Consider the following 26,676-nt stretch of genomic DNA (forward strand, 5'->3'; position numbering starts at 1 on the left):
TTCCATTTCGATTTTCAATGTTTAGAAAATACATACAGTCTGTTCACATACAGTTTTTTTTAATTATATATACTGCCAAATAAATACTAATAAAAAAAACTAGAGGTAATATAATTGTGAAAAGACTGTAGGTAGGGAAAAGGTTAAACGATTTTTTTCTTCTAAAATATTTTTGACGTAATCATATGTATTGTATGTATTATTTTTATTACAAATACTATCCACAATTATTAGTCAACAGTTTTAAATACATTTATTTCCAAAAATTCTTCAGTCTTGCGCTCAGATGAATACAGGAGAGAAATATTTGATAAAGTACATATGACGTACGTAAAGAGCTCAGAGTGAAGAACATTACACCAAAAAGGAAAAGAAAATGCAGGAAAAATAGAAATTACTAAAGTAAAGGAAAAGAAGAATAGCAATTGACAGTATTACTCGTATATATTATAATAAGCCAGAATAAAATCATTTTAAATTTAAACAATACTTCTTATTCAATAGTCTTTTAAAGCAATAAAATGCCACCAAATGTTCAATAATTAATGTGACTCAAGATTATTATTTATTATTATTAAAACCATATCCCTCGGTGGAGTATATGGAGTCCACAAACCGTCTCCAGGCTTTTCTGTCAGCCGCCAACTCACTTGCATCCTCCCAAGTCCTGCCGCGTCCCGAAGTTCAGACGAGAACTGCCAACGAATTGTCAGCAGTGACTCAAGATTACAATACAAAATTCTTAATTAATACAAGAAATAAATCATAGATAAGAGTCCAATGGATTTTATATTTTATTTGTTCAATTTTTGTTTTCGTGATACTATCAACAAATTTACATTGCAAAATATTTATAAGTAATAAACAGACCAACGAAAGAATTTTCTCATTGATGCAGAAGTAATATTGTGTCATAAATTACACAGATTTACATAAATTGTAAAAGGACCACTTCATACGTTGCAATAGCTCCAGCCACCTAGAAAAATATGCAGCAAAAATTAATTACTATTTAGTGAGTAAATTCCTACGCACATAATAAAGAAGATCTGCAACTTACACCCAACATGAAATTCCGATTGACAGAGAAGAATCCCATCCCTGTAAAAGTTACTTCATCATTCACTAACTGCTGACTCAGCCTATGAATCTGAAAACAAGTTGGAAAAGAAAGATTATAATTTATATTTGAAGCACTAACTTTGTGATTTTCCATTTTATAATAAAAATTTAACTTTGTTTTAAAATCACTATAAATATTTTATTATAACATAATTATAATGTCTACCGGTTTCGAAGCTAACCGCTTTTTTATCACAAAATATTATGGTAATTTCAAAACTAAGTAAAATTTTAATTTTAAAATATTTAAAGTGATTTTATACAATAAAGTTAATACCATACTATTCATATTTTGCTCAGACTTCCAAATGCGTAATATACTTCATCTATGCTTGAAATATCAGTTAATTATATATATATATATATAATATATATATATATATATATATATATATATATATATATATTATATATATATTATATATGCTTATATATAGTTAATATTATATAAATATATATAATATATATATATATATATATATATATATATATATATATATATATATATATATATATAATATATATATATATATATATATATATATATATATCGTAGTCATAAAGGAGAAAGTGACCAAGTGCATTTTTTACAAAAACGTTATCATTGACTATTTAATATCTTACTAGCTTAATATTGCCCTGAAAAAAATCTCAAGGCATTTTAAACTTGGAAGTATAATATATTACGTTTAAAATGACTAACTGCATTGATGTTTATTTTCTTGCCATGTAAAAGTGACTTAAATGGCCCTCCTGAACATTACCAATGCACCGCCGAGAATGATAACATGCTCATCATTATAAAATATCATTTAAAATATTGATATCTTTTTGAATAAAAATGAACTAACATTTTTTTTATTGATATCTCAAACATAGATGACGAAGAATACGTTTAGACATAAACAGAGCTTACGGCGTGTCATTGACATTGATTTGCTCAGACTTCCAAATGCGTAATATACTTCATCTATGCTTGAAATATCAGTTTATATTATATAAATTTATGTAATATTTATATATATATATATATATATATATATATATATATATATATATATATATATATATATATATATATATATATATATATATATATCGTAGTCATAAAGGAGAAAGTGACCAAGTGCATTTTTTACAAAAACGTTATCATCGACTATTTAATATCTTACTAGCTTAATATTGCCCTGAAAAAAATCGCAAAGCATTTTAAACTTGGAAGTATAATATATTGACTTGTTTAAAATGACTAACTGCATTGATGTTTATTTTCTTGCCATGTAAAAGTGACTTAAATGGCCCTCCTGAACATTTTACGCTAGTTGGTTACTTTCTCCTGTACAACTACGATATATATAGAACAATATATGTCCCTGACGATTTCAACCATAATCCTTCGCTCGATCGGGTTGAGATCCCCTTACAACTGATCCATTGAGATATTACTACAAATTTGAGAACTAAGTACAACCAAGTAGATATAGTTCACCCGTGTCTTTTTTACCGATTTACTCAGCCGTGTAAGTTTTATCACCCCCTTAAGTGTTTGTAACTAACCTCGTGGCAGTACGAGTCTGTGGGACAGCAGCGCAAAGCCGGAAGTACTTTCCTGGTTTCCATTGGAAGAGAAGCTGCTGCCAGGGCAACGCAGGTCACTCGAGCCACCATGAACCCGAAGGAACTGAAGAAGTAGAGGTCGTGCAATAATCCTCGATTTCCTGGACTGGAACACAGATAGCCCAGTTTTACATGATTAAGTTAAATTTAAAAAAGTTAGTGTTATTTTTTTTTTCACATATCAACACAGATATAACAAAATATCTCCTCTAAATGGAGATAATCTACATTTCGCCTACTCCTTTCAAGAACGTCATAAATCAAAAATCGTAAATTTTCAGTTGTGCATGTTTTCGGAATGCCCAGAAAATTTAATATATCCCAGCAAAAGCGGCATATTTTAAACTTAATATTTACCCCCTACAGGGCAGAAAGTGTTGTCTTAGCATTTTGAAGAAAAGGTATTTTTTTAGTATTTTTTTAAATATACAAAATATTTTTCAAATGGTGAAAAAACCTTCAGGTTTTACCTAAAAAGATCTGTTGCACAGTAAAAAGTTAAATAAGTAGCTTGATATTTATTTTTAATACATTGTATTTTATTTTTAAACTTAAAAAAATTCAAGCGTCTCCTAGTATGTAAAATAATTTGGGAAAAATCTTACATACATTTCATGAAGTTTTCTGCTGATAAAAACTTACTAATTTCAACCATAGTAGTCACTGACTATACAGAGGGTATTTTCAATTGAAGCATAAATATAATTTCCGGATTTTAAATAGTGTTCAATGTATTTTCTGTTAATATGAACTTTTATACAAATTAATAAAACAATGTTTAACTTACCCAATCCCATTAAACATTTGAAGGCATATGAAGAACAAATTATTCATGAAGGAAAGCAAAACCAGTGGACCTAATAAGGCAGCAGTCACTCTTCCTAACTCCAAACCCCCACAAAATAGTTCTCTCGCAAATTTCCACTCAATAGGCCGAGCTGTCTATAATGTGATAAGCAGATATAAAATATTATCAACACATTTTAATAGAGCATTGGTATTTAAAAATAGTCCACAAATAACCAATTTATATTTACATATATATATATATATATATATATATATATATATATATATATATATATATATATATATATATATATATATATATATATATATATATATATATATGCGTATTCACACTTGCCTTTCAAATTTGATGAGGAAACGAAAAACCTAAGTATTCAAAAAACAGATAAGGTCTGTCCTCACTCCTTGTATCCTGTCCCCCTACATTTAAAATCATATTTTCTAGTCAATTACTGACGCGTAGCATTCATGTGTCTAAGGGTGGTGACTGACCGAAGCGTGTCGTAACATCGCTCGCGGCGAGCATCAGCGAGCATCCGAAACTATGGATGGACTATACGATTGCTCGCAACGTAACATGTTACGTTACGACGAAATGACTCCGGTCAGTCACCACCCTTAAACTCCAAAGCAAACGTCGGCACTGTCGTTGGATGTAACAAAATGACCGATGATAATTTATATCGATTTAAAAGTTTATGTTAAAAAAAAGTATTGAAAATCGTACTATTATTTCAATGCAATAGTCTCACAAGAACTGTGACCATACTAACCTTGACTTCCATATTCCCTACAATGGAGTTGATGTGCTTAATTCGTGCAACTATCCCAATACTAATTTGCATAAGAAATACATCCTGGAAATTCCAAGTAAAAGTAGCTATTTCACTGGTTACTACTATGAACATTCCCAACGCCATATTGTAATTCACTGTTAACAAAATCAGGAATTATAATTCATGATTTTTGACTATTTAGACTTAAATTAATTGGTTTTTTTTTATTACTAACATAAATTGTATACATTTATTTAAATAATAATTTTTAACATATTTAAAAAAATTATTTTGCAGAGACCCACCAAGCCACCTTGTATGTCTTGTCGGTGGAGTTCATTTTTAATACATTTTTATTGTTTTTAACCATTTTAACCAAATATACACCCAAAAAAGAGAGAAAAATTAAGAATAAATACATTTTACAATTTAAATAAAATTAACTCTTGATCATTTACCCATTCCTTTATTTTGCCTTTGTTCCATATTTTATTTTGACCTCTAACATCCGTCGGCAACAAATTAAAAATGTTCGGAACGATATATTGCAGTGTTCGACTCCCATATTTATTGTTAATTCTTGGGACTATCAAATCTTCGTTGTGTGTAAATAAATTAGCGTGTATCATGGTTGTGTGCTAAAAGATTTCGATCGGGGAAGATCTCTTATGGGTAGACAGACAGCTTCTCACGTAGGCTACAGAGGGGCGAATGTCTTCACGAATGCATATGGCACATGATCCGTTTTGTCTCTATCTTTTAGATCCGTTCATTGCTGGGTTTTGGTCGCACACCAGAGTGGTGGACATCAGTCTGTCTCTGTCATACGTCATAAAGCTTCTTTTTTATTATTTTTGTTTTTATGGGTAGGTACTCAAGATAATGAGACCTTGCTGTAACCTCGCCAGATCGGCAAATCTCACTATATCCATGGATATAGTTGCCAGGTTACAATTCTATCAATACCGAGTGGTCCGCCATATGCATCCGTGTGTTTGTACCAGACATTATTACATAATGACTTCAATAAACTACGCCCATGGGAGAAAATTATTTATGAGTGAATGCTTCTACGAGTAAATGAAAATGAGGCAGATATGTTCTTACAACTCAATACAAACTCAATCACAAATGGTTTTTCCAAGAACTGAATGGTTTCAAATTTATTTTTTTTAAACATGGTTAGGGTATTAGTAAAACCCAGTTCATGTGTGCATAAATTTTAATGGTTTCAATCAGATTTTTAATCAATCTCACTTCTAAAATTGATTCAATGGTTCTTAATTAGATTGGAAAAGTATTGCGGGGACATAATAATGACTTTTGAATGAAAAAGTTATTACCTAGAGCAAAAATGAAGGAATGGGACTCCATGCAGTACTCCTGAAGGCAAAGTTTAAAAGACGAGTTTCCTGTTTTTATTGCTTCTTGACATTTGGTAGTTTTATTCAAAATACTCAATGTATGTTCAACTAGAAAAAGATAACTGTATGAATATATAAAAAATATGTATATTTTACCCATTTTAAGGTTAAATTCATCACCGGATTATATTTTGAATTCCTGACTGGGTTCTGTTTTATATATGTGGAGGTCCACACTAAAAAGTTACGTTTCCAATATTCCACTAAAAAATTCTTTATAATGCAAATCTCTTGTGTTTACTGTATTCTATCAAAATCTTAATTAAATTTACCACAAAACGTGACCAATCCCGTGTTAAACCAATATCATAATTTTTAATGGAAATGTAACGTTTTGGTTAGGACCTCCACATATGTCAGGCAGCTGGTTAATTTGGGTATAACCAATATATATTGTAAGGCCCTTACTCCAAACTCAGTTGTGTTTATCGGCTCCACGTGTATTTTATTAAGTCCTCGTGTATCAACTAACTTACTAAGTAACCATTACGCCGCTTTCCCAGGGGTAGGCAGAGAGAATCGAACGCCACACCACTCTGTCTTTGCAAACATTCATCACCTCTTCTACATTCATACATCTCCTCATACATACCCCACGATTATTACGACTCCTAACCAGGCCACTTTCAAGTATTTGACATACCTGATTGTGCCAGGTTTTCCTCGGTCTTCCTCTGCTTCTTTTTCCAACTACATTCGCCTCATAAATTTGTATAACCGTTATTTCCTCACTCATACGTTCCACATGTCCAAACCATCTCAACACACCTTTCATGATTTTATCGAAATATAGGAAATAGGAAAGGTTAGTTACGTACTGACTCCAAGGACTAGGATAACGAGAGCCACAAGCGTTATCTTCATCTTGAGGGGTGGCCCCTGTCTGACCGCTGCCCGGAGCTCCTCACTCCTCCAGTGACTGAGCAATGCAGGCCAGCCGCGAGCTACCCGCCGGAGGATCATAGATGACACCCACGCGTTGGCGTAGAATATGGCTCCAGCCAACTTGTTAACGATGTGACCTGGTATTCAGATCAAGAACTGCAGTCAACCTAAATAAATATCCGTATAGCCCAGGGGTAAGTGACTGTAGATACTCCCAAAGTGGCTGCCAAAATTTAATTGAAATGAAAATACAGTAAAACCCGGATTTAACGTCCTCTGATTTGAAATTTTCGCTCCAATTGCATGTTTTTATTTCAGCAGTCCCGGTATATTTTCGTACAATTATTACCAGCATTAACGCTTTTTTTACCCACAGTTTGCATCGAAAATATCCTGTCATCCGATTTTTTACTCGATCTGTTACGCTCTTTTTTTGACATTATTCGCGATCTTCGTTTACTTGCAGTTTTTACGTTTTTGTTTGTTTTATTAAGGTTTGTTTGTTTGTTTTATTAACGTTAAGTCGTTACAATTTTTACTATAAAAACAAAATTAAAAACGTGTTTTTCAATACCCTTAATTTATACGTGCCCTCCATTTAGGTTTTTGTACGCAAAAAGAACTCATCTACATAATTTTTAAAAAAAAATGTTTTTTTTCAACTCCCAGCTTTTGCATTATCCCTCCATTTAAGTTTTTTCCAGCCCCTTAAGAAACGTAAAATAGGGGTTTCACTGTAATTAAAATATGCGATTATATGCACATGCGAACTTAGCCAATTTGCCACACAACGTTTTTTTCAGCAATTAATTTAATTAATTATTGGAAACTTATATAAACAAGTTACAAAAATGCGACACATTTGAAAATTCAACGATATCCATTTTTCTTTCTTTATGATCATCGTCAAAAATTCCAATTCCGCTAAAAAAATGTAAAATAGAAATCAGAAGACTTTGAAAAATATACATATATTTATTAAATATTAAATATTTTATTATTATTATATATTATATTTATTATTATTATTTTATATTTACACATAAGTACGTATATTTTCTTCACTATTAATGCAACTTTATAACCAAATGATCAATTTTAGCACCAAAAAAATACAAAAATCTTCTTCTGGCCTCTAGCCTCATACAAATGGTGCTTAGGGCACTGCATCCACTCGATACGGTGCTTATACATTTTAAGGTAAAGCGTTCACTCCCGAGAGCTGATTCATGGAAAAAGGAGTGAAATATGTTCAATAGAATACAGATGACGCAATGAATGATCTCAAGGTGAAGGACATTACTGCTATATGAGAAAAGAAATGGAGGAGAGCAGCAATGTCTAGGGAACTCGGGAATTCATACCAGTGATAATTCTAGCTTGTGTATTGTGTGATTGAACCGAATGGTGGGTCATATTTATAATATTTTTTGCACACTTACCAGTCTCGTTCGTTTTGGAGGATGTAGCAGTCTTGACGGCATAAATGACTGCCATTATACAAACCCAGAGGACAGGAAATGTAGACACCAGGGACAATATTGAAAGTAATCCCTTCTGTCTGAACCTCAATTCGTTTCTGCCATTCCCAATCCCGTGAACTGGAAACAAACCGAGAGCACGCACGACTACCAGGGTGCCCGCCATTGCTCCCTGGAAACTTTCGCCGTAAATCTCTGGAAATTTCTGAAAATGCCTGCATTAAACACTTACCATTCGTTGAACGCATAACCACTGACCAAAATAACAATTTAAAGGTAATTAAGTAGGCACCACAGAATGGGAAGATGCACCTATAGGGCGTTTGTGCACTTCACGGATTTTTACCGTCTGGCACTTCAATTAGCATATAAAACGGATGATTGGCTTGAATTGGCTTGTGCTTTTGTCTTTCTTTCTGATCGGTACTCTTGATCGGTGTGTGATCACGGTGCGCGTAAATTCGATCACGCTAAACTGTCGTAGTGGCTTTTATTTTTCAAAAGGGGAGTTCTGGACGGTAAAATTCCGTGTAGTGCACAAGCTGTCCGTTTGTCCACTACACGGGATTTCACCGTCCGGTAGTCCGGTTTGAAAAATGAAAGCGATTGCGACAGTGTAGCGTGATCGAATTTACGCGCAACGTGTTCATGCACTGATAAAGAGCACCGATCCGAAAAAAATATGGACAAAAGCACAAGCCAATCATCGTTTTAAAACGCTAACTGACGTGCCGGACGGTAAAATTCCGTGTGATTCCGTGTAGTGCACAAACGCGCTTAATGTGAATTTTGGAAAAATAAATACTCGTATATAAATTTAGCATACTTATATCATAAATAATTTTAACATTTATTATGTTATTAGTCATTTTTATTTTTTTTATAAAAATATTTGTAATGTTAGTATGGTAGTGACGTGTAGTATTGTTTGCATGCTCGTATAGAGATTGTCTTGTCGAAGAGACGGGTACGTCCCGAAACCGGTAGACTTAAATCTCTGTGAGCGGTTATATTCTAATATTTTTGAAAAAAAGTTAGTATGACATAAAAAAAAATCCATGTCGATTAATTATTTTCTAATTTCGATTAACTAACTTTTATCGTGTTTTTTTTTCATATTTACCATAATAATTTTTTTCTTCTGACCCTTATCTACATTAAACAGTGAATAGAGCACTACATTTGATCGGTCAGTGTTATCTTGATCGTGAACTCCATGAAGGCAAGGTAATCCTTGTACCAGTCCAAAGTGTATTACATAATTGCATACCAATACTGGAGTGAAATATGTATTACTTTTTATTTATTTTGACCCCCCAAGGAATCGAATCCGGGGCCTCACACATGGTTTCCCAACACGCTAACCACTAGAGGCGGATATGAAATAATATGTTTATTATTGTGGTTAAATTATTTTCCGTGCCCACTTTACGAGATATGATGTTAATCACTGCACTACAGAGGAGGACAAAATGGAAATTATTTTAGATAAAATTTACGACTCTCAAATATTTATGATATCCGTTGAAACGATACCTTTTTGTCGTGTAATTTTTCCGACATTGTTATGTTTCTGCGGCCATCTGCAATATAAATAACATAGATAAACATTCATTTTATGCCGCCATGGGTAAACATTCATCTTGCATCAGCATGAACAATTATAATGATAATAATAATTGTATTGTGCTTAATGCTTAATGACCTCTTAATGCTTAATCCACCACAGCGTATATACTCTGAATATTTGTGTATTTACACAAATACAGTAAACCCCCCTATAACGTACACTCGTATAAGGCTTTTCCCTATAACATTTGCAGTAGTTTTTTTTCCTATAATGGTAGTCGCATAACGCAGTAGGTCCGTCGGTTAAAATGTAAATTTAAAACAAATGTAAATTTGTATAATTTAAAAGCATTAACCCCTTATAACGTTCCCCTCGATAACGCAGAACCTATCTCAACGTTATAGGGGGGGGGGGGGGTTATTGTATTTATATATGTAAAACACGAAGGGTCTTAACAATACTTTATATTATCATTGTGTTTAAAAGAAAATCTGCCGGTGGTTGAGATGTAATAATACGATTATATAATTCAAGAACAAAATTAAAAAGTGAATTTTAGTACAATTTTCGGAGTTAAGCAATTATTAGTCATAAACGTGTTTGAATTATACTTATAATTTTAAACGTATCATGACGTATAAAATATAAATAAATGGACTTACCAAGAACGTTCCCCATCTTTTCAAAGGGGCGAATCATGTTCTGCATTTTATAAACTTTTTAAAAATATTTGCCAACCTAAAAAAATAAGGTTATTAAAATTACACAACATTACTCAATATTCCAGCGAACCAGCTCGTACAATGAACGGAAATTATAATGAATAAAAATAGATTTCTTTAAAATTTTTATATAATAGTTCCTATTCTTTACCTACAATTTATATTTAGTTTGTATAAATTATTGCTTCGCCCATTTAAAAACGTTGTTTTTATTGTACTTCAACGTTATAATTTTTAAAAATATATATGCTACTTGTTTTTTTACATTTCGTCCAGAATACTCTACACTACAATACATCATAGTTTATATGAAATATTAATATATTTAATACATATTACATACCTTTATGATACGCATGCCAATGTACTTTCTTCGCCAGAAGAAAATAGCGTGTGATATTTCAACGAAACATTGATTGCTTTTTGTATGTGAATAAAGTACTCTAAATAACACAAATTATTATTATTTAAAACTTAAAACACGAAGGTAAAAATGTTGACATGACACATTCAGAGCCATTTCATTTTAAACGTAATTATTATGTTGTTTTGGTTTTATCGTTCGATCACAAATATTTTTATTGTCAATCACTTGTAATAATGAAATATGTTATTTAAATTTTAAAGCTATTTTTAATAATTACAGTGATTGACGTAAATCGGAGTGTTGTGGTGTTTTAAAGCATATATACTATCGAAAAAGGATTGAAACGTTGTTTTCACAGATATTTATTTTACTCTAAACTTTTACATATGAATTATATATTTTTTAAAACAAATTTATGAGCATGAATAAAAATCATTAACGAACTACTATATAAAACCCATTATTACTTACGAATCACTTTTTTACTTCCAAAGATATTTATAGCGTTAAAGTAAATAACTTTGAAATGAAAAAAATATGGTTTTTAATCAAATGAAATTGAGGGGAATATATTTTTTCTGCCCAAATATTTTAATCTTATTTTTTTTAAATGTATCCTCCAAAGTAAATATTCAGACAGTTAATTTTGTTATTGAGTGAATTTTTTTTAATTTTTATGTATTTTTGCTCAATTTTTTATGAAAATACAATATCGTTTTGCTTGCTGAAAATCTGAAATACACCCGATACAATTTCAAAAATGGTAGGTACTATGATGAATTGAAAACAAAGCAGGCTTGTATTTTTATCGATTTTTAAAACTAAACTTTTATAGATCTATAAGGGTGTGTTAAATTGTAAATCGCTTAAGTTTACTATTTTTTTTTTATCTTTATGTGATATGATTGAAATACAATATTGATATACTGAAACCGAAAGTTAAATATAAGTGACACGGATCGTTGGTGAACACTTGGGTTTGTTTGAGTTTTATTTATATTATAGCACCGTTACATAATCCGTGCATTGTTTAGACTACCTGATATTTCATTTTCAAACATATTGTGTTATTCTATGATAAGATGCTATGTTACATATTCCCAAATAAAAAAATTTTGAATTTCATCGAAGTGGTCTTTTTAAATATCATTGATTTATTAGCGATGAAAAAGTGCAATATTTTTACTCTGCATATTTTATAATTTAATTTTTTCATCATACTTAGGTAGGTAACTATCGAAATTTTGCCCTTCTGGCTAGATACCGATATATGAACGTTTTCAACTACTGGCAGCACTGCTTATGAAAAATACAAGATGGCGATTTGACAGCTGTCCTAAGGTGCGGAGCAAATTTCGCCTTTCGAATCATTCGTGATAGTTTATTTATTTATGGAATTTCTAGTTGGTTTTACTTCCGTAATATTAATTTAAGTTTAAATATACTCCTGTGCCATGTTAAGTTTTCCTGCAAGAGTTTAATTTTTCATTAATTTTGGTGACGTTTTTCCGGTTTCATAATGTCTGGAACGGTAAGTTGCTCAAAAGGTTATGTTTTGAAATATACGGAAACAAAATTAATTTAGTAAATATAAACAAATGGGATTTATTTTACCTAAACGCTTATGGTTTTTTTATTTGTTATTATTTGAAAGTGATTTTTTTATGTATTTTATTTTGCAGTCACAGCCTCCAACGCCCGGCACATCCGTGCAGGAGTTTAAAATAAGAGTTCCGAAAAATATGAAGAAACGACACCATGTTATGCGGTTCAATGCAACGCTTAATGTTGATTTTGCCAAATGGTCGCAGGTCAAAATGGAGAGGGAAAATAACATGAAAGAATATAAAGGTCTCGATGAAGATCAACCCAAGTAAGAAACTCGTACTGCTATACTTCATATACAATTATACTACTCATAGGGTTGCCAGATTTCAGAAAAGGGAAAGCATGGCACGGTGATCGGAGGGGTGGGGGAGGCTCACTGTGATTTATTTTTTTAAACCCTTATATTATTAATGCTAATTTGCATTACTCTTTATTCCTTAGTTATATGAAGGGCTTTTTTTAAACAAAAAGGTCCCGGAACTCACTTCATGTCAAGCTTTTTACATAAAAAAATATATACCGTAGAACGGGGCTACTTGAACTTTAAGGTGTTACTTGAGCCCAGTACAATCTGTATTTGGTCTACAATAATGAACGTATCGACATGATTCATTGTCTCCCTGACAGGTGACACTTATTGCCACGATACTTCGATCGATACCACAATCCAAATATTTTTTTTGTACTGGGCTCAAGTAACACATAAAAGTTCAAGTAGCCCCATTCTATGGTATTCGAATAGTATTAAAATATTCATAACCATACCATATTTTACCATTTTGACAAATTATATAAATATAGTAGTAATTACTTAAGCCCAAACATTGTTTCCTCTAATTGATCTTCAATATTTATCAGCAAAAAAAATTATCCATGAAAAATGGTGTCGGAACGCTGTGCGACCGCATTATATGAAAAAAAATCCCTGGTTATATGTTCCTACCTGCTAAAAGTCAACAACAAACTAATCCTAATAATATTGTATAACCCAGAAACAAAAATAAATTTACAAGAGAAGTAATCGAAGTAATTATAGTTCTGAGATGAATTTAAAAAGCACCAAAAGCAGGGATTTTGGCGTGGTGCATGGCAACTACTGAAAAATCGTGCCAATCACGCCTAAATCATGGGCATATGGCAACTCTTAACTACTTATAATTTTATGTTAACACATTGTATTCGGGCGCTTCGAACAATAGACTCTAGCCTATAGCGGATGTTTTTCGCGATTACTGCAAAAATATATCGCTTTCTTAAAATTGACACAATTTCTAAACCAAATAATATTTTCAATTGAAATTTTCAAAGAAATCAAATATGACATTTGATCATCAAAAATAAATTATAATTGTTTTGATTACATCATAATTTTTAATTAAGTATTCCGTATTTCACAATTTTAGAAGCATTGTAAACTCCAAAAAATATTCTTCCCCTCCGAGGTATCATTCCCTATACAATGCTAATATATTCGAATAATAAAATACCAAACAGTAAACAAAACAGTGCGAGCAGTATGAAAAATAGTCCAATACGTGAAATGATTCAAACTAAACTGGGGATTGAGATAGTATAAAAACTCTAGATTTCTGGCGATGTCTTTACAAGCGGCACACTAGCCAATCCGGACAAATAACTTAAATAAGACATCTCAAATAACGTCGACAGACTGTCGCCTAGCACCCGGGTAGCAAATTACCCTTCAAGGCGTTTTATTTCACGCTGATAACAAAACCGTATATTGCCGTTTCCCGCCGAAAACCGACAGTCAAGAAAAACGGCATTTGCCGTGTCCCGCAGTTGACCGACAGTCCGCGACAAACGGCAAATGCCGTGTCCCGACGACAATGTGTTAATAATGCATAAAAAAATATTGCTAGAAATATTAATGCAATTGTTTATATGTTAATAAATTTACTACATTGCTACTTTTCAATTCTAATTAAATGTGTGCCCTTTTTCTTAATAGATTTGGAGCAGGTTCAGAATTTGGCAGAGATGCTCGCGAGGAAGCACGGAGGAAGAAGTTTGGCATCACGGCACGCAGATACCGCCCGGATGACCAGCCTTGGATCCTCAAGGTCGGCGGAAAAACCGGCAAGAAGTGAGATGCATTCTCACTTATTTTATACATTCTATTTTTTTTATCATTTTTGAGCAATTGATGCTGTCTGGCAAAAGAGTAACATGTGTTAAAAAATTTCATATGTTGTAAAATTTCATATATTGAGCTGTCAATGCATCCATTAGAAAATATCACTTATTCCAATAAATAATTGGTGCTGAAATTGTTCCAACACACTCAGAATACAGAAAAATATTTTTGTATATCAACATATTAACACTATGGGCTTATATACATCTAAAACACACCCAGTGCCCTGCCCATTTTTGTGAAATATCATGTTTTGTGAAGGGTTTCTTAAAAGTGTTTTAATTATGAAAATTGTGGGTAAAATCAATTAAAACTTCTCTTTTTTTGTTTTGAACTCTTAAATAATTTGTCTTAGTATGGTAATACTGCCAACATTGACCTTTATGGAGAGCCACATTGCAATTTTTGCACATACACCGGGTCTCACTCCTTTTTTTGCTTCGCACACACCTTGCAGGTTCGACAGGGTTTCCTTTTTTTCTGTAGGAGGAATACCTACTAGTAATAACTCTCAAAATATGTTTAAACAGATCCCCTAACAACCTGCTCGGTGGATCTTATAAAAGTGCTAATAAAGTATTTCTTAAGTAAATTAGCCTTGCAATTTAATTCCTTTTACTAGGATATTCTAATATTATATAGATGTCTCACACCTATAAAATGATTGAGAAAGCATCTATCAATTTTATAAGAAAGTAGATGGGTGTCTGACTATACCAGGGCTTACTCTTTGGCATTTGGCTGGGTTAAGTGACCACATTATACACTTGTGTAACGTTCACCATTCTGCCCATTATTGATCATCCATATTGCAGTCATTTTTAAAGATATATATATATATATATATATATATATATATATATATATATATATATATATATATATATATATATATATATATATATGCATCATTGTTGCATTCCTTTCCTATGTAGGATATTCTAAGTCCGATACAATAAAAATATCGATTAAGTGGAAAAACATTTTTTTAAAGTTAATTGCCGCACCTAAAGTTGCAAAAAAATATAATTAATTTTCATCAACTTTAAAATAAATAATATGAAAATATTGATCATACTGTGAAATTGCAGATTTAAAGGCATCCGAGAAGGAGGAGTCTCAGAGAATGCAGCTTACTATGTGTTCACACACGCCCCTGATGGTGCCATTGAGGCCTACCCTCTTCAAGAATGGTAAATCAAATGATGCTCTGTTAACCTTTTAACCGCGTTAACTTCGTTCCTGAGAGACGCCCGTACGCGCTGGTATTTTGCCGTTTTTTTTAATGATTACTTTTATCATGTATTTAGTTAAGAAACGATTTATTTTCCTAAACAAAAACGTTCAATGGGATTCATTGTGCCTTTTTGGTACTCTATAATACACTTGTGTCACATTATTCTTGAAATATATCGTAATATAAACAAATAAGATCGTAACATAAATAAATCAAAGCACGCATGGTGTATCACTCTTACCCACTGGCGATGTGTAGCGTCGAGAGTGAGACAGATATAGGGCATAATTATGGCACGGACTAATTACCGACCTCAAGAAAAATCAGGGATCTGTTCTTTTATTTATCCTTGTGATGTTACAAATTATTAGTCAGATATTTCAACAGATGTCATAAGGCCAAGGATTGACGTATTATTTTATCCAAAGTTCCACGCAATTGTTATTTTTAAAACACCATTTTTGTGTTGAAAAAATAAGTTTTTCTTCGAAAAAATATATGGTTTTGAAAAGAAAAGAGTTATTGAAAGGTAAGGAGCTACAGAATAAATATTAAAAAAAAAAATATATATTCTAAAAAAAAATTAGACGTTACTAGACGAACGGCTCTATGCTTTGCCGGAAGCTAACCAAGTTACCGGAAGGAACTTATTGCGAGTTCGGCTTTAAAATAATGTTTTTTTTTTTACTTATATAATTTAACGTTTTATAAATAAATAATCTACTACACTGAACTGGTGATTAGTTATTTTACACTATAATATTTACAACATTTTGAGTGTGTCTATATCCTTGTTCACAAATGTGGATTATCTCCAATTATAGGAGTTAATTAAACAGCCTATGACGGTCGTCAGCCCCGTAAATGCCCAACCTTCCATATTCTTCTTCATCTTTAATCAGATGTCAAAAATAATACTCTAATATTTATTTAATATTACTCTGGACTGGAGTAGAAGAAGAACTGGTACCTGAAGCATAATATAAGATTGATCATCTTGCATGATTAAATGTGACTTTATTTAGAATATATTTTTTTTAATTAGGTACTTTATTTTCTTTTAGGTACAACTTCCAGCCGATCCAAAGGTACAAGGCATTGTCAGCCGAGGAAGCTGAACAAGAATTTGGGCGGTAAGTCAATGAAAGAAAGTCATTATTCATTAACCCTTATAGTGCTGAGCATATTCTCACATATTTTGCATAAATTTCCAATTGCTTTTCATCATCACTACTTGACGAATTTGACATTTTGTAGGAAGAAATAAAAAACTTTTACTTAAAAAAATACAAAAATCAATGTTTAATTCACAGCAAAATAATTTTAAATGGTTTTTTATAAATGTTATTAACTTATTAAAAACATTATATATGCGCGCGCTAAGACACGTCCATACAGGTCGATACCTAAATCAAATTGCGCAATAGTCGATATTCCGACGCTCAGCACTTTATGCTTTTATCAATAAAGAGTCGATCTATCGACGGTTCGCACTCTAAGGGTTATTAATTTTAAATTAAATTTTTGATTCGGAACATGTAGTTTAATATGTTTATAAATGATGAAAGTTGACACATAAACTTTTGTCTGCTTCCGATTTGTGGTAGTGAACCTATTGTCCACTATATGTATTACACATTTCAGACGGCTATTTTTTACGCCTGCGGACCGCTGGCGACGGGATTTGTTAATTATGTAAGACCTTAACAAAGAGATTGGTATACAATATTCACATAAAACTATTAAATAATTTCTTCTTTCCTGCCTTTGAAATGAGGCCGGCGCAGAAGGTAAAAATACCCTTCCCGTCCTTAAGCATCAATCGACCGAACGGTTAGAAATACCTTTCCAGTCCGAAGTGTGTTAATTTCGTGCATTCCAGTTTGAATTTTAAACTCAAGTCATATAAGTTACTTAAATATACCATTAGACTGATCACCTTCACTCAGAGTGTGTAGTATATTGAAAGCTTTTCCACCGCATGCCCAGACTGATACATCTAGGCTTCCTGACAGATCTGCTCTTGCAAAGCAATATTATTTTTTTTCGAACTAAGTTGCGAAATTTATTGAAAATGTGAAACAGTATAAAATCAGAGTGTGTAGTGTCTAAATGTGGACTAAATTACAGACGAAACAAGGTGATGAATTACTTCTCTCTCATGTGGAGGAAACGGATGAGAGGAGACGAGGCCGAAGGAGATATTGAGGATCCCGATGATAAGAAGTCCAAAGGTGCCAAATCCAAAGGTTTGTTTTTTTTTGTTTTTCTTTAATGTTTTTCGCAGATACTTTGTGGCACATTTTATAAACTTTATAAAATAAAACAATTTTGTTTTTAACCACTTTTTTACTGTTATATTTTTTCTGAAACCGGTTTCGACAAGAACCTTGTCATTATTAGGGTAGAACATGTACCCTGATGATGACAAGGTTTTTGTCTAAACCGGTTGGAGAAAAAATGTACCAATAAAAGAGTGGTTTAAAACCAAAGGTCTGTATTTGCAAAAAAAAGAGCTTGGCTTATTCACATTCACTTCCAACAACACCAACTCATTTTGCACGTTAAGAATTTACTTTATCTTTTTTTTTCAGAATTGAAAATTTCTGATATGGATGAATGGATGGATTCGGCGGATGATTCTTCAGATTCTGATGCTGAAAAAGACAAAGATAAAGATGACAGTGATTCAAATAGTAAAAAGAAGAAGGCTAAGAAAGGTAATATTAGTAGATTTCAGATAGTCATGTACAATTTAATACCAAAAACATCCGGTAAATTATTAATGAAATTGAAAATGCTACACCTTAATTTTTTTCCTTATGAAAGTCTGTAAAATATTTTTAAAAATTTATGAATTTTTCAAAATCACCATAATATTTTGTTGTTTTCTGAGTTTTTTATTCTCTCCGGCAGTGTTTGGCCAAACTTGGTTATATTTTCTTTCGTGTTAATGTAATATGATAATAATAATAATAATAATAATAAAACCCTTATCCGCACCCCAATGGTGCATAGGGCACTGCGTCATATAAACGCAGTGTTATCTTGATCGTTTACACATGAAGGAAAGGTGATCAGCCCTCCGCTTCAGGTACCAGTCCAGGGTAGTATTAAATAAATATTACAGTGAAAAAATCACTTATATTTATTTTACCCCCCTTGGGAATCGAACCCGGGACCTCCAGAACGGTAGCCGAGCGTGCTGACCATTACACTACGGAGGCGGACATAATAAATGACAGACTAGACTGTTGTCCGCCTCCGTAGTGATAATAATAAATGTACTAAAATAAAAAGTTATACAATAATAATAAAAGAAGATTATTTCAGAGTTGTTAGTGGGCAAACGGTGCTTACGCAGTGAAACCTCGGTTGAATATTATTTTTCACAATCCTTTTTATATAATCCACACAACCCAAACCTTGGTTTAGTAAGTTTCTGTGCACATTTTCTTTTACAGTTATTATTATTGTATTAAAATGTCAAATAGTGCTGCAGTGTGCCAAAATCCTTTGGGGACAAAAGAATGACATATTTTCACTGCAAATAACATGAAACATTTTCCTCTATTTGATGTTTTAACCTCTTCAACTTTTTGTGTAACTTTAGGTGCTGCTGCTGCTGCCAAGAAGAAGAAGAAGAAGGATGTGGATGATGAGGCAGTGGAAGAGAGTGATGATGGAGATGAAGAAGGAAGGGAAAGAGACTATATCTCTGATTCGTCAGAAAGGTAGCCATTTGTTTTTGGTTTAACGGTGAGGTATTTTATTAATATCTCAACAGGGTTGAATAAATTTAGATTTTACACAGTATATAGAATGATCACATAAACCAACCACTGATAGACCCTGTAAGCAGTGTTGCCATATTTACAGATTTATCTGTATTGATACAAATTTTAGGCTGCTGTTACAGATGACAAATTTTAGTCTTAGGAAGTACTTTTAGTTTTATACAGATTTTTTGAATTGGTCATAGTATGTATATGATAAAACAGAAGAATGAAAATATGTATAGATTTGAGCATGATTAACCTTTGATAATAAGTACTGAAACATTGGAAGGATTATTACTATCAAAACAACTACAATGATCCATGCTACAAACTAAAAATAGAAAAGGATTAAATTTCTAAAATTAATAAAAATGTGTATAAAAATAAATTATTTTTTTTGGTTTATTGATTCTTTACAGATTTCTAGACTGTTTGATTCAGATTTTTTGGTTTGGCATATGGCAACACTGCCTGTAAGTGCCCAGACTTTCATATTTTCTTCTCAGGATTACATAGATATCGGCTGTCCAAACTTAAAACACAGTAAGGGACATTTTTTGTAGTATGTTTTTTTTTTTGGATTAAGTAGAATCTACTTAGTCCAAAAATGCAAAAAAAAAACGTACTAAAAAAAATGTCCCCTACTGTGTTTTGAGTTTGGACAGCCGATATAATGCCAGGTCTTTTCAGACATTTATGAAACTGAATTGTTCCAAAACCACACATACTTATTTATTTTTATTTTTATTTCTAGCGACTCTGATAAGGAAGGAAAAGCAAATAAAGAACTTAAATCAGTGGCGGAAGAAGACGCATTAAGGTAGAAACAGAATAATCAGTAATATAATATATTATAATTAATTTCTTGTATTATGTTTTATATAAACTTTGTTACTGATTATAGGAAATTGTTGACTTCCGATGAGGACTCTGAAGAAGAAAAGAAAGAGGACAGCAGCGACGGAGAGGGGAAGAAAGAGACAAACGAAAAACCAAAATCAGAAAAGGCAGAGGCGGCAGCTGCTAAAAAGGGTATGTAACGATTTCAATGACAACCATTTAAAAATAACAATAACAAGGACACATTTCAAATACTAGACCATCTAAATACCAATTGTGTATTTATTATATTTGGTTAATTTTTTTCAGTGGAATCGAGTAGCGAACTGAGCTCCGACTCTGATGATGAAGCACCTGCTAAACCAAAGCCAACCAAGAGCGGGAGTGGGTCCAAGCGCCCAGCCAATCAAAGGTGTGTATTGACTGACATATCGCTCACTCCTCTCAAGAATGTCATAAATCAAAAAACTTGATTTTTCAGGCGAACGTTTTTAAAGTTTAAAAATATCATACAATGTATTAAAAATAAATATCAAGCCACTTATTGAACTTTTTACTGTGCAACAGATCTTTTTAGGTAAAACCTGAAGGTTTTTTCTCCATTTAAAAATTTTTGGTATATTAAAAAAAAATTAAACAATACATTTTCTTCAAAATGCAAAAACAACACTTTCCGCCCTGTAGCGGGTAAATATTAGGTTTAAAATATACCTCTTTTGCTGGGATATAGTACATTTTATGGGCATTCGGAAAACATGCACAACTGAAAAATGACAATTTTTGATTTATGACGTTCTTGAAAGGAGTGAGCGATATGTATCTGTACAGATGGCAGTGTCTCGATATTGGCTACGCAGCACTTATATTACAATTAGACAGCGGAAATATAAAGCGGGTAAATATTAAGTTAAAAATATGCCTCTTTTGCTGGGACATAGTACATTTTATGGGCATTCGGAAAACATGCACAACTGAAAAATTATAATTTTTGATTTATGACGTTCTTGAAAGGAGTGAGCGATATGTACCTGTACAGATGGCAGTGTCTCGGTATTGACTACGCAGCACTTATATTACAATAGGACAGCGGAAATATAAAGATGATGCCCTAATTAGTTTCCCTTTGCTCATAAATAACATTTGCTTTAGAGGTGGAATGACATTTTAAGTTTTAGATTATTTATCCTAATGCCTCAGTTGATTGTTACATCAAATAAAACTAACGAACTAACCATCACGCCGCTTCACCGCAGGGGTAGGCAGAGAGAATAGAACGCCACACCAATCTGTCTTTGCAAACATTCTTCGCCTCTTCTACGTTCATGCATCTCCTCATACATACCCGCAGACTATTTTGACTCCTAACCGGACCGCTTTCAAGTATTTGGCATACTTGATTGTGCCAAGTTTTTTTAGGTCTTCCTCTGCCTCTTTTTCCAACTACATTCGCCTCATATATTTGTTTTACGTTCTTTCCCCACTCATTCGTTCCACACTTCCGAACCATCTCAACACACATTTCTTAATTTTATCGATAATGCTTATCTCAGCCTTGCATTCCTCCTTTATTTCACTATTTGAACATCTATCATACATTGTCTTATCGCACATTCTTCTGAGAGATCGCATTTTGACTGTATTGAGTCTACTTTCATCCTTTTGCCAACTACATGCTTCACTTCCATACATTAAATATGTATGTGTCTTGGTATAACTTGTACTGTTAAATATGACAATGTGGGTTTTCTGAATTGTCAATACATACATCAATACATTGAGTTGATATGGGAACCGTGAGAATTTGGTTATAACTATTAAATGTTTTCCTTTTTTGTGATTACTGTTTTCATTGTGAATACAAATATATATATATACAAACAGTGAAACTAAATGTGTTTATGTGTGGAACTTGGCTAATTTTATTTATTATATTTTTTCAGTCGAAACAATTCTAGGTCGGGTACTCCGACTCCTGCCTCATCAGCAGCCGTGGCGACCACTTCCAAGACTCCCAGCCAGAATGCTGTTGCTTCTCCTAACGGGGCCGCTTCCAGCAGCTCATCCCCACCTCCTGCTAAGAAGCCACGATTTGATCCTTCCAACGGGTAAAATATGTTACATTGAAAGATTAGAAATATACTGAAATCTCTTTTTAACGCAACTTTGAAATAACACTTCGAACTTGTAAAAGAAAAACACTTGTTTTTTACCACTTCAGTTTATTTTAATATAACGACTAATTTTGAAACATATGCTTCAATCTTTAGTTCTAAATACTTTTATATACTTTTATGTACATGACAGTTTATTTTTATTTTTAGATTACTTAAGTGGAAACCTCTAACTCGAATGTTATTTTTTTAATTTTATTATATTATGTTATTTTTGTTAAATATTCTGTTGGTTTTCCAATTTAAAAAAATATAAACTATGTTTATATTGAAACCTGAAGATGAAAGCATAGGTTCCGAAACTAGTTGTTTTATTCAATTAATTTCAATTGGTAAAAACAAGTGTTTTTCTTTTACAAGTTCATCGTGTCTTACCACAAAGTGAACGGCGAAACAATAAGTAAAACACTTTGAAAAAACAAATATTCATTTAACAAGGCGTAACAGTTATTACAAGTATTTTTAAAATTTAATTTAGGTACAATAAGCAATAATGAATCATACTTTTTCATATCCTGAATTAATTTCTGTACAAGAAACCTATCAACTATTTATTTTTTTTAATTTTAGTTCACTTTCTATGCACATTTTTTTTACACAGCATCTCGTGGGACATATCTATCGTGTAAATGGAGAGTTCAGTCAGTGTAATAGAATTTTTCGGATTTCCGCTTATTTTAATTGGAAATTTAATTGAATGCAACAATTTAGTTGTTTTATTAAAATTAAACACTTGAATATACCACTTTATCGAGTTTTATTTTTATTTACGACTAGTTTCGAAAATGGCACTTTTTTCATTTGTACCAGAAGATGAAAACAACTGTCGTTTTCGAAACTAATCGTAAATAAAAATAAAACTTGATAAAGTGGTATATTCAAGTGTTTAATTCTAATAAAATAATCATGGCATTCCACAAAGTTAATGCCGAATCAATAAATAATACAATTTAGTTAAATTTGTTTGCTTTTTTGGCACAAGGGTACTGAGCGCTGCTAATTTACTAAAGAATTTGATGATTTTAATGCATGAGGGTAAGATACAGGGGATCAGGATCTGGCTTATGTTATTTTGTATGGACTTCTCGTTCGCCAATCAGTCAAAAGGTCACAGAATATGTGCAATAATTAGTTTTGGCTATCACATTGATATGCTGGTAACCAGGGATTAAAAATCATTTATCGGATCTTTAATGGTCCAATAAAATTAGTTCTTATAACTTTAAAATTTTGTAGCATTACAAATCACAAATTGATAAAAACTAGACATATGTAAGAATTTAATAAAAACTAGACATATGTAAGAATTTAATGTCTTCTTCTAACCCTTATCCGCACCCAATGGTGCATAGGGCACTGCATCGTATAGATGCAGTGTTATCTTGATCGTTACTTACATGAAGGTAAGGTGATCACTCCTACGCTTCAGGGATCAGTCCAGGGTAATATTAAATACATATTAGAATCTAAAATCACATATATTTATATTCACCCCCCACCTGGGAATCGAATCCGGGACCTCTAGCACGGTAGCTAAACATGCTTACCATTACACCACGGAGGCGGACAATTTAATGTACTTGTCTATAAATATTTTTAATGAAATCCAGTAGCTTTAGACTTTTAAGTATGTACCAGGTTTTAATATGGTGATAACATGCTATAGTGTACTTTCTACATATTTGCAGTATTTCATATGGAATGGCGACATTTGACTACATGTATTTTAAATGAATTTTTTGCAACATCTCATTCCTCTCCTTTCCTCCTCCTACCTGCTAAATCTATTATTTTATACCATACCCTTTTTTTAAATCTCTGAATGTTTTTTTATAGTTTTATGTATAACATAAATGTGAAATTGTTTAATTGGCTTTTTTTTGTTAACGTAACTATTTTTGTTAATGTAATGTAATGTTTATAATTGTTAATGTACCTATTGTTTATTATATAATCTTTTTATATGTAAGCCGTACAATTCCCGAATAAATAAAATTTTCAATTTAAAAAATAAAATAAAATACATCTGAATTCTTTCAGGAGTGAGGGTGTCACGGAGCAAGCTGTCAGACGGTACTTGGCTAGGAAACCGATGACCACCACAGAACTTCTCACCAAATTCAAGCAACGCAAGACCGGGGTGTCGAGCGACCGTCTGGTAGAGACCATGACTCAAATACTCAAGAGAATCAATCCTGTCAAACAAACTATCAAAGGAAAAATGTATCTCAGTATTAAACCCTGACGCTACCACACAATACGTGTTTTAGTCAAATTATTTTTATCAGTTTTTTAAACAGTCTTAAGTGCTTCTCATTTGTTAAGATTAAAAATAATAATTGTTACAATCGTTCTGTTGTCACTTTGGAAGTGATATCTATCATTTTTGACTGATCTTTTATTTGTATCTTATAAAAGAAAATTTTGGGTAGTCATTATATAATGTTGGGAAGGAAAGTAATTGTTAAATAAAATATTTTTCACAAATATGATTCTTATTCTTTTTTTTAAATAATTTTTTCAAATGAAGTATTACAACTAATGGTACTGGAATTTGATGATGAGGAAGACGGAAAACCACAATGTGGAACAAATATATGTATTTTGCCAAATTATAAGGGTGAGATGAGCTAAGGCGGCGCCAATATCAACATGGCAAATCAATTGAGTCGATGTACGACATCTTGCTTCTAAGCAATACTGAGGTCTGAACACAATGAGCACGATGTTTTGCGTCTAAATTGTAATCAGTACTGAACTATGAGGACAGTGAGTACAGTAAAAAAAATTTTTGAATTATCTAACGTCCAAGTGACTCTGAAATCTAGCTACGGCTTATGCAACACCGCTTATCATGACCCTACTCGGGCTTCAAATTTTTAAGTTTCATAGCCTATACCTACTCGTGAGTGGATTTACTCTTTATGTTTAAAGTTACTATAATTTCATGTAATTCAAATATTGTTGCTCCAACCTTTATATACCATTCTAGTGGGTACGTGTGGTGGGAAAACTTTAAATATTATAATATTATAAACATATGAATACGCTTGCAATAAAGTTTACGAGTATATAAACTTTGAACTTTTCTTCTTCTCGATTACATTTATGTGTTTCTCTTAATATATAAACATGAATACATACATAATTTCAAAATAAAAAAAGTAAATAAATTCTTAGAAATCAGTTCATATTTTTAAGGCGCATACAATAATACATATGGGTTTTAATCTCCCCTGAAAGATAAGACAATGTCTATCCACTGCCTTAGGCCAAGTTGTGTTCTTGGTATCGAAATGAAAATAATAAGTAAAGTACAGTGAAACCTGTTGGATTGAACACCACTAGTGTACTGAAAAAAATGTTCAATTTAACAGGTAAATATAAAAAATTTGAAAAAAATCTATTTATGCAAATACAAGTAAATGTTTTCTTTAATATAAATACAAATATTTATTGTTTCTTTGAGAAAAAAATTACAACTTTGATTTTTTATCAGGTGTCGGAAACAGGAATATACACTTCGAATGTTAGCCTTCTACATATCAGTGACCAGGAAATGTGACGAGCAACTCAACAGTATTATGAATGCTAAAAACTAACACAATTACACTATCAAACTAATTAAACCAAGTAGGCAGATTATATTACCAGGTAGATTTTTTGTGACTATACTTTTTTATCAATAGCCAAAGATGAAAAAATAAAAAAAAAGTAAAGGGGGACAAAGAATTTGTTGAAATTTTTGGATAGTGCATGCGATGTTAGTCTAAAAGGAAGGATATTTGAAAATAGATAAAGATAGATGATAGATTGGTGGTTGTAAACTAAAGGGCGAATTTAAGTAAATATTTGTAGTGCCTGGTAAGGCCGGAATTCATGAATTGCAATTTTTGCAAATGAGCAAAAATAGTTAGTAAAAGTATTTTAGAATGAGTTTTGGGTAAAGAGCCAAAATTCGCATTTGTTTTTTACCTAGTCCTTTTATACCGTTTTTGACTCATATCACAATGTCAAGCAAACAGTTCATTTTGCTAATTTAACAGATTTTACCAATATTTAGCTTATCTAAAATTATCTACTGTTCATTCTAACAGTGGGTAATTATATGA

The 26,676-nt window shown here is 32.1% G+C and overlaps 2 protein-coding genes across 2 annotated transcripts; one reads left to right on the forward strand and one right to left on the reverse strand.

The window, feature by feature from the left end:
* Window positions 1-820: 820 nt before the first annotated feature.
* Window positions 821-10,915, reverse strand: LOC148310213 (gustatory receptor for sugar taste 64f-like). Its single transcript, XM_088258840.1, has 11 exons — window positions 10,751-10,915; window positions 10,348-10,423; window positions 9,652-9,698; window positions 8,077-8,320; window positions 6,568-6,771; window positions 5,669-5,797; window positions 4,323-4,480; window positions 3,527-3,681; window positions 2,680-2,845; window positions 1,061-1,150; window positions 821-979 (listed from the first exon to the last, which is right to left on the reverse strand). Exons 2-11 carry the CDS (start codon window positions 10,391-10,393, stop codon window positions 929-931), a joined length of 1,290 nt encoding a protein of 429 aa, XP_088114966.1. The 5' UTR covers window positions 10,394-10,423; window positions 10,751-10,915; the 3' UTR covers window positions 821-928.
* A 1,172-nt stretch (window positions 10,916-12,087) lies between these two features.
* TfIIFalpha (transcription factor IIFalpha) lies at window positions 12,088-25,051 on the forward strand. Its single transcript, XM_088258841.1, has 13 exons — window positions 12,088-12,305; window positions 12,457-12,647; window positions 14,352-14,486; window positions 15,629-15,730; window positions 16,839-16,907; window positions 17,905-18,023; window positions 18,369-18,494; window positions 19,388-19,508; window positions 20,308-20,373; window positions 20,458-20,585; window positions 20,703-20,805; window positions 22,334-22,498; window positions 24,605-25,051. The coding sequence occupies exons 1-13, from the start codon at window positions 12,294-12,296 to the stop codon at window positions 24,807-24,809; spliced, it is 1,542 nt and encodes a 513-aa protein (XP_088114967.1). The 5' UTR covers window positions 12,088-12,293; the 3' UTR covers window positions 24,810-25,051.
* The last annotated feature ends 1,625 nt before the right edge of the window (window positions 25,052-26,676 follow it).

This window comes from Brachycentrus maculatus, unplaced genomic scaffold (assembly GCF_059751285.1).
Source record: "Brachycentrus maculatus isolate JH-2025_06_01 unplaced genomic scaffold, ASM5975128v1 h1tg000104l, whole genome shotgun sequence".
NCBI classification, from domain to species: Eukaryota; Metazoa; Arthropoda; class Insecta; order Trichoptera; family Brachycentridae; genus Brachycentrus; species Brachycentrus maculatus.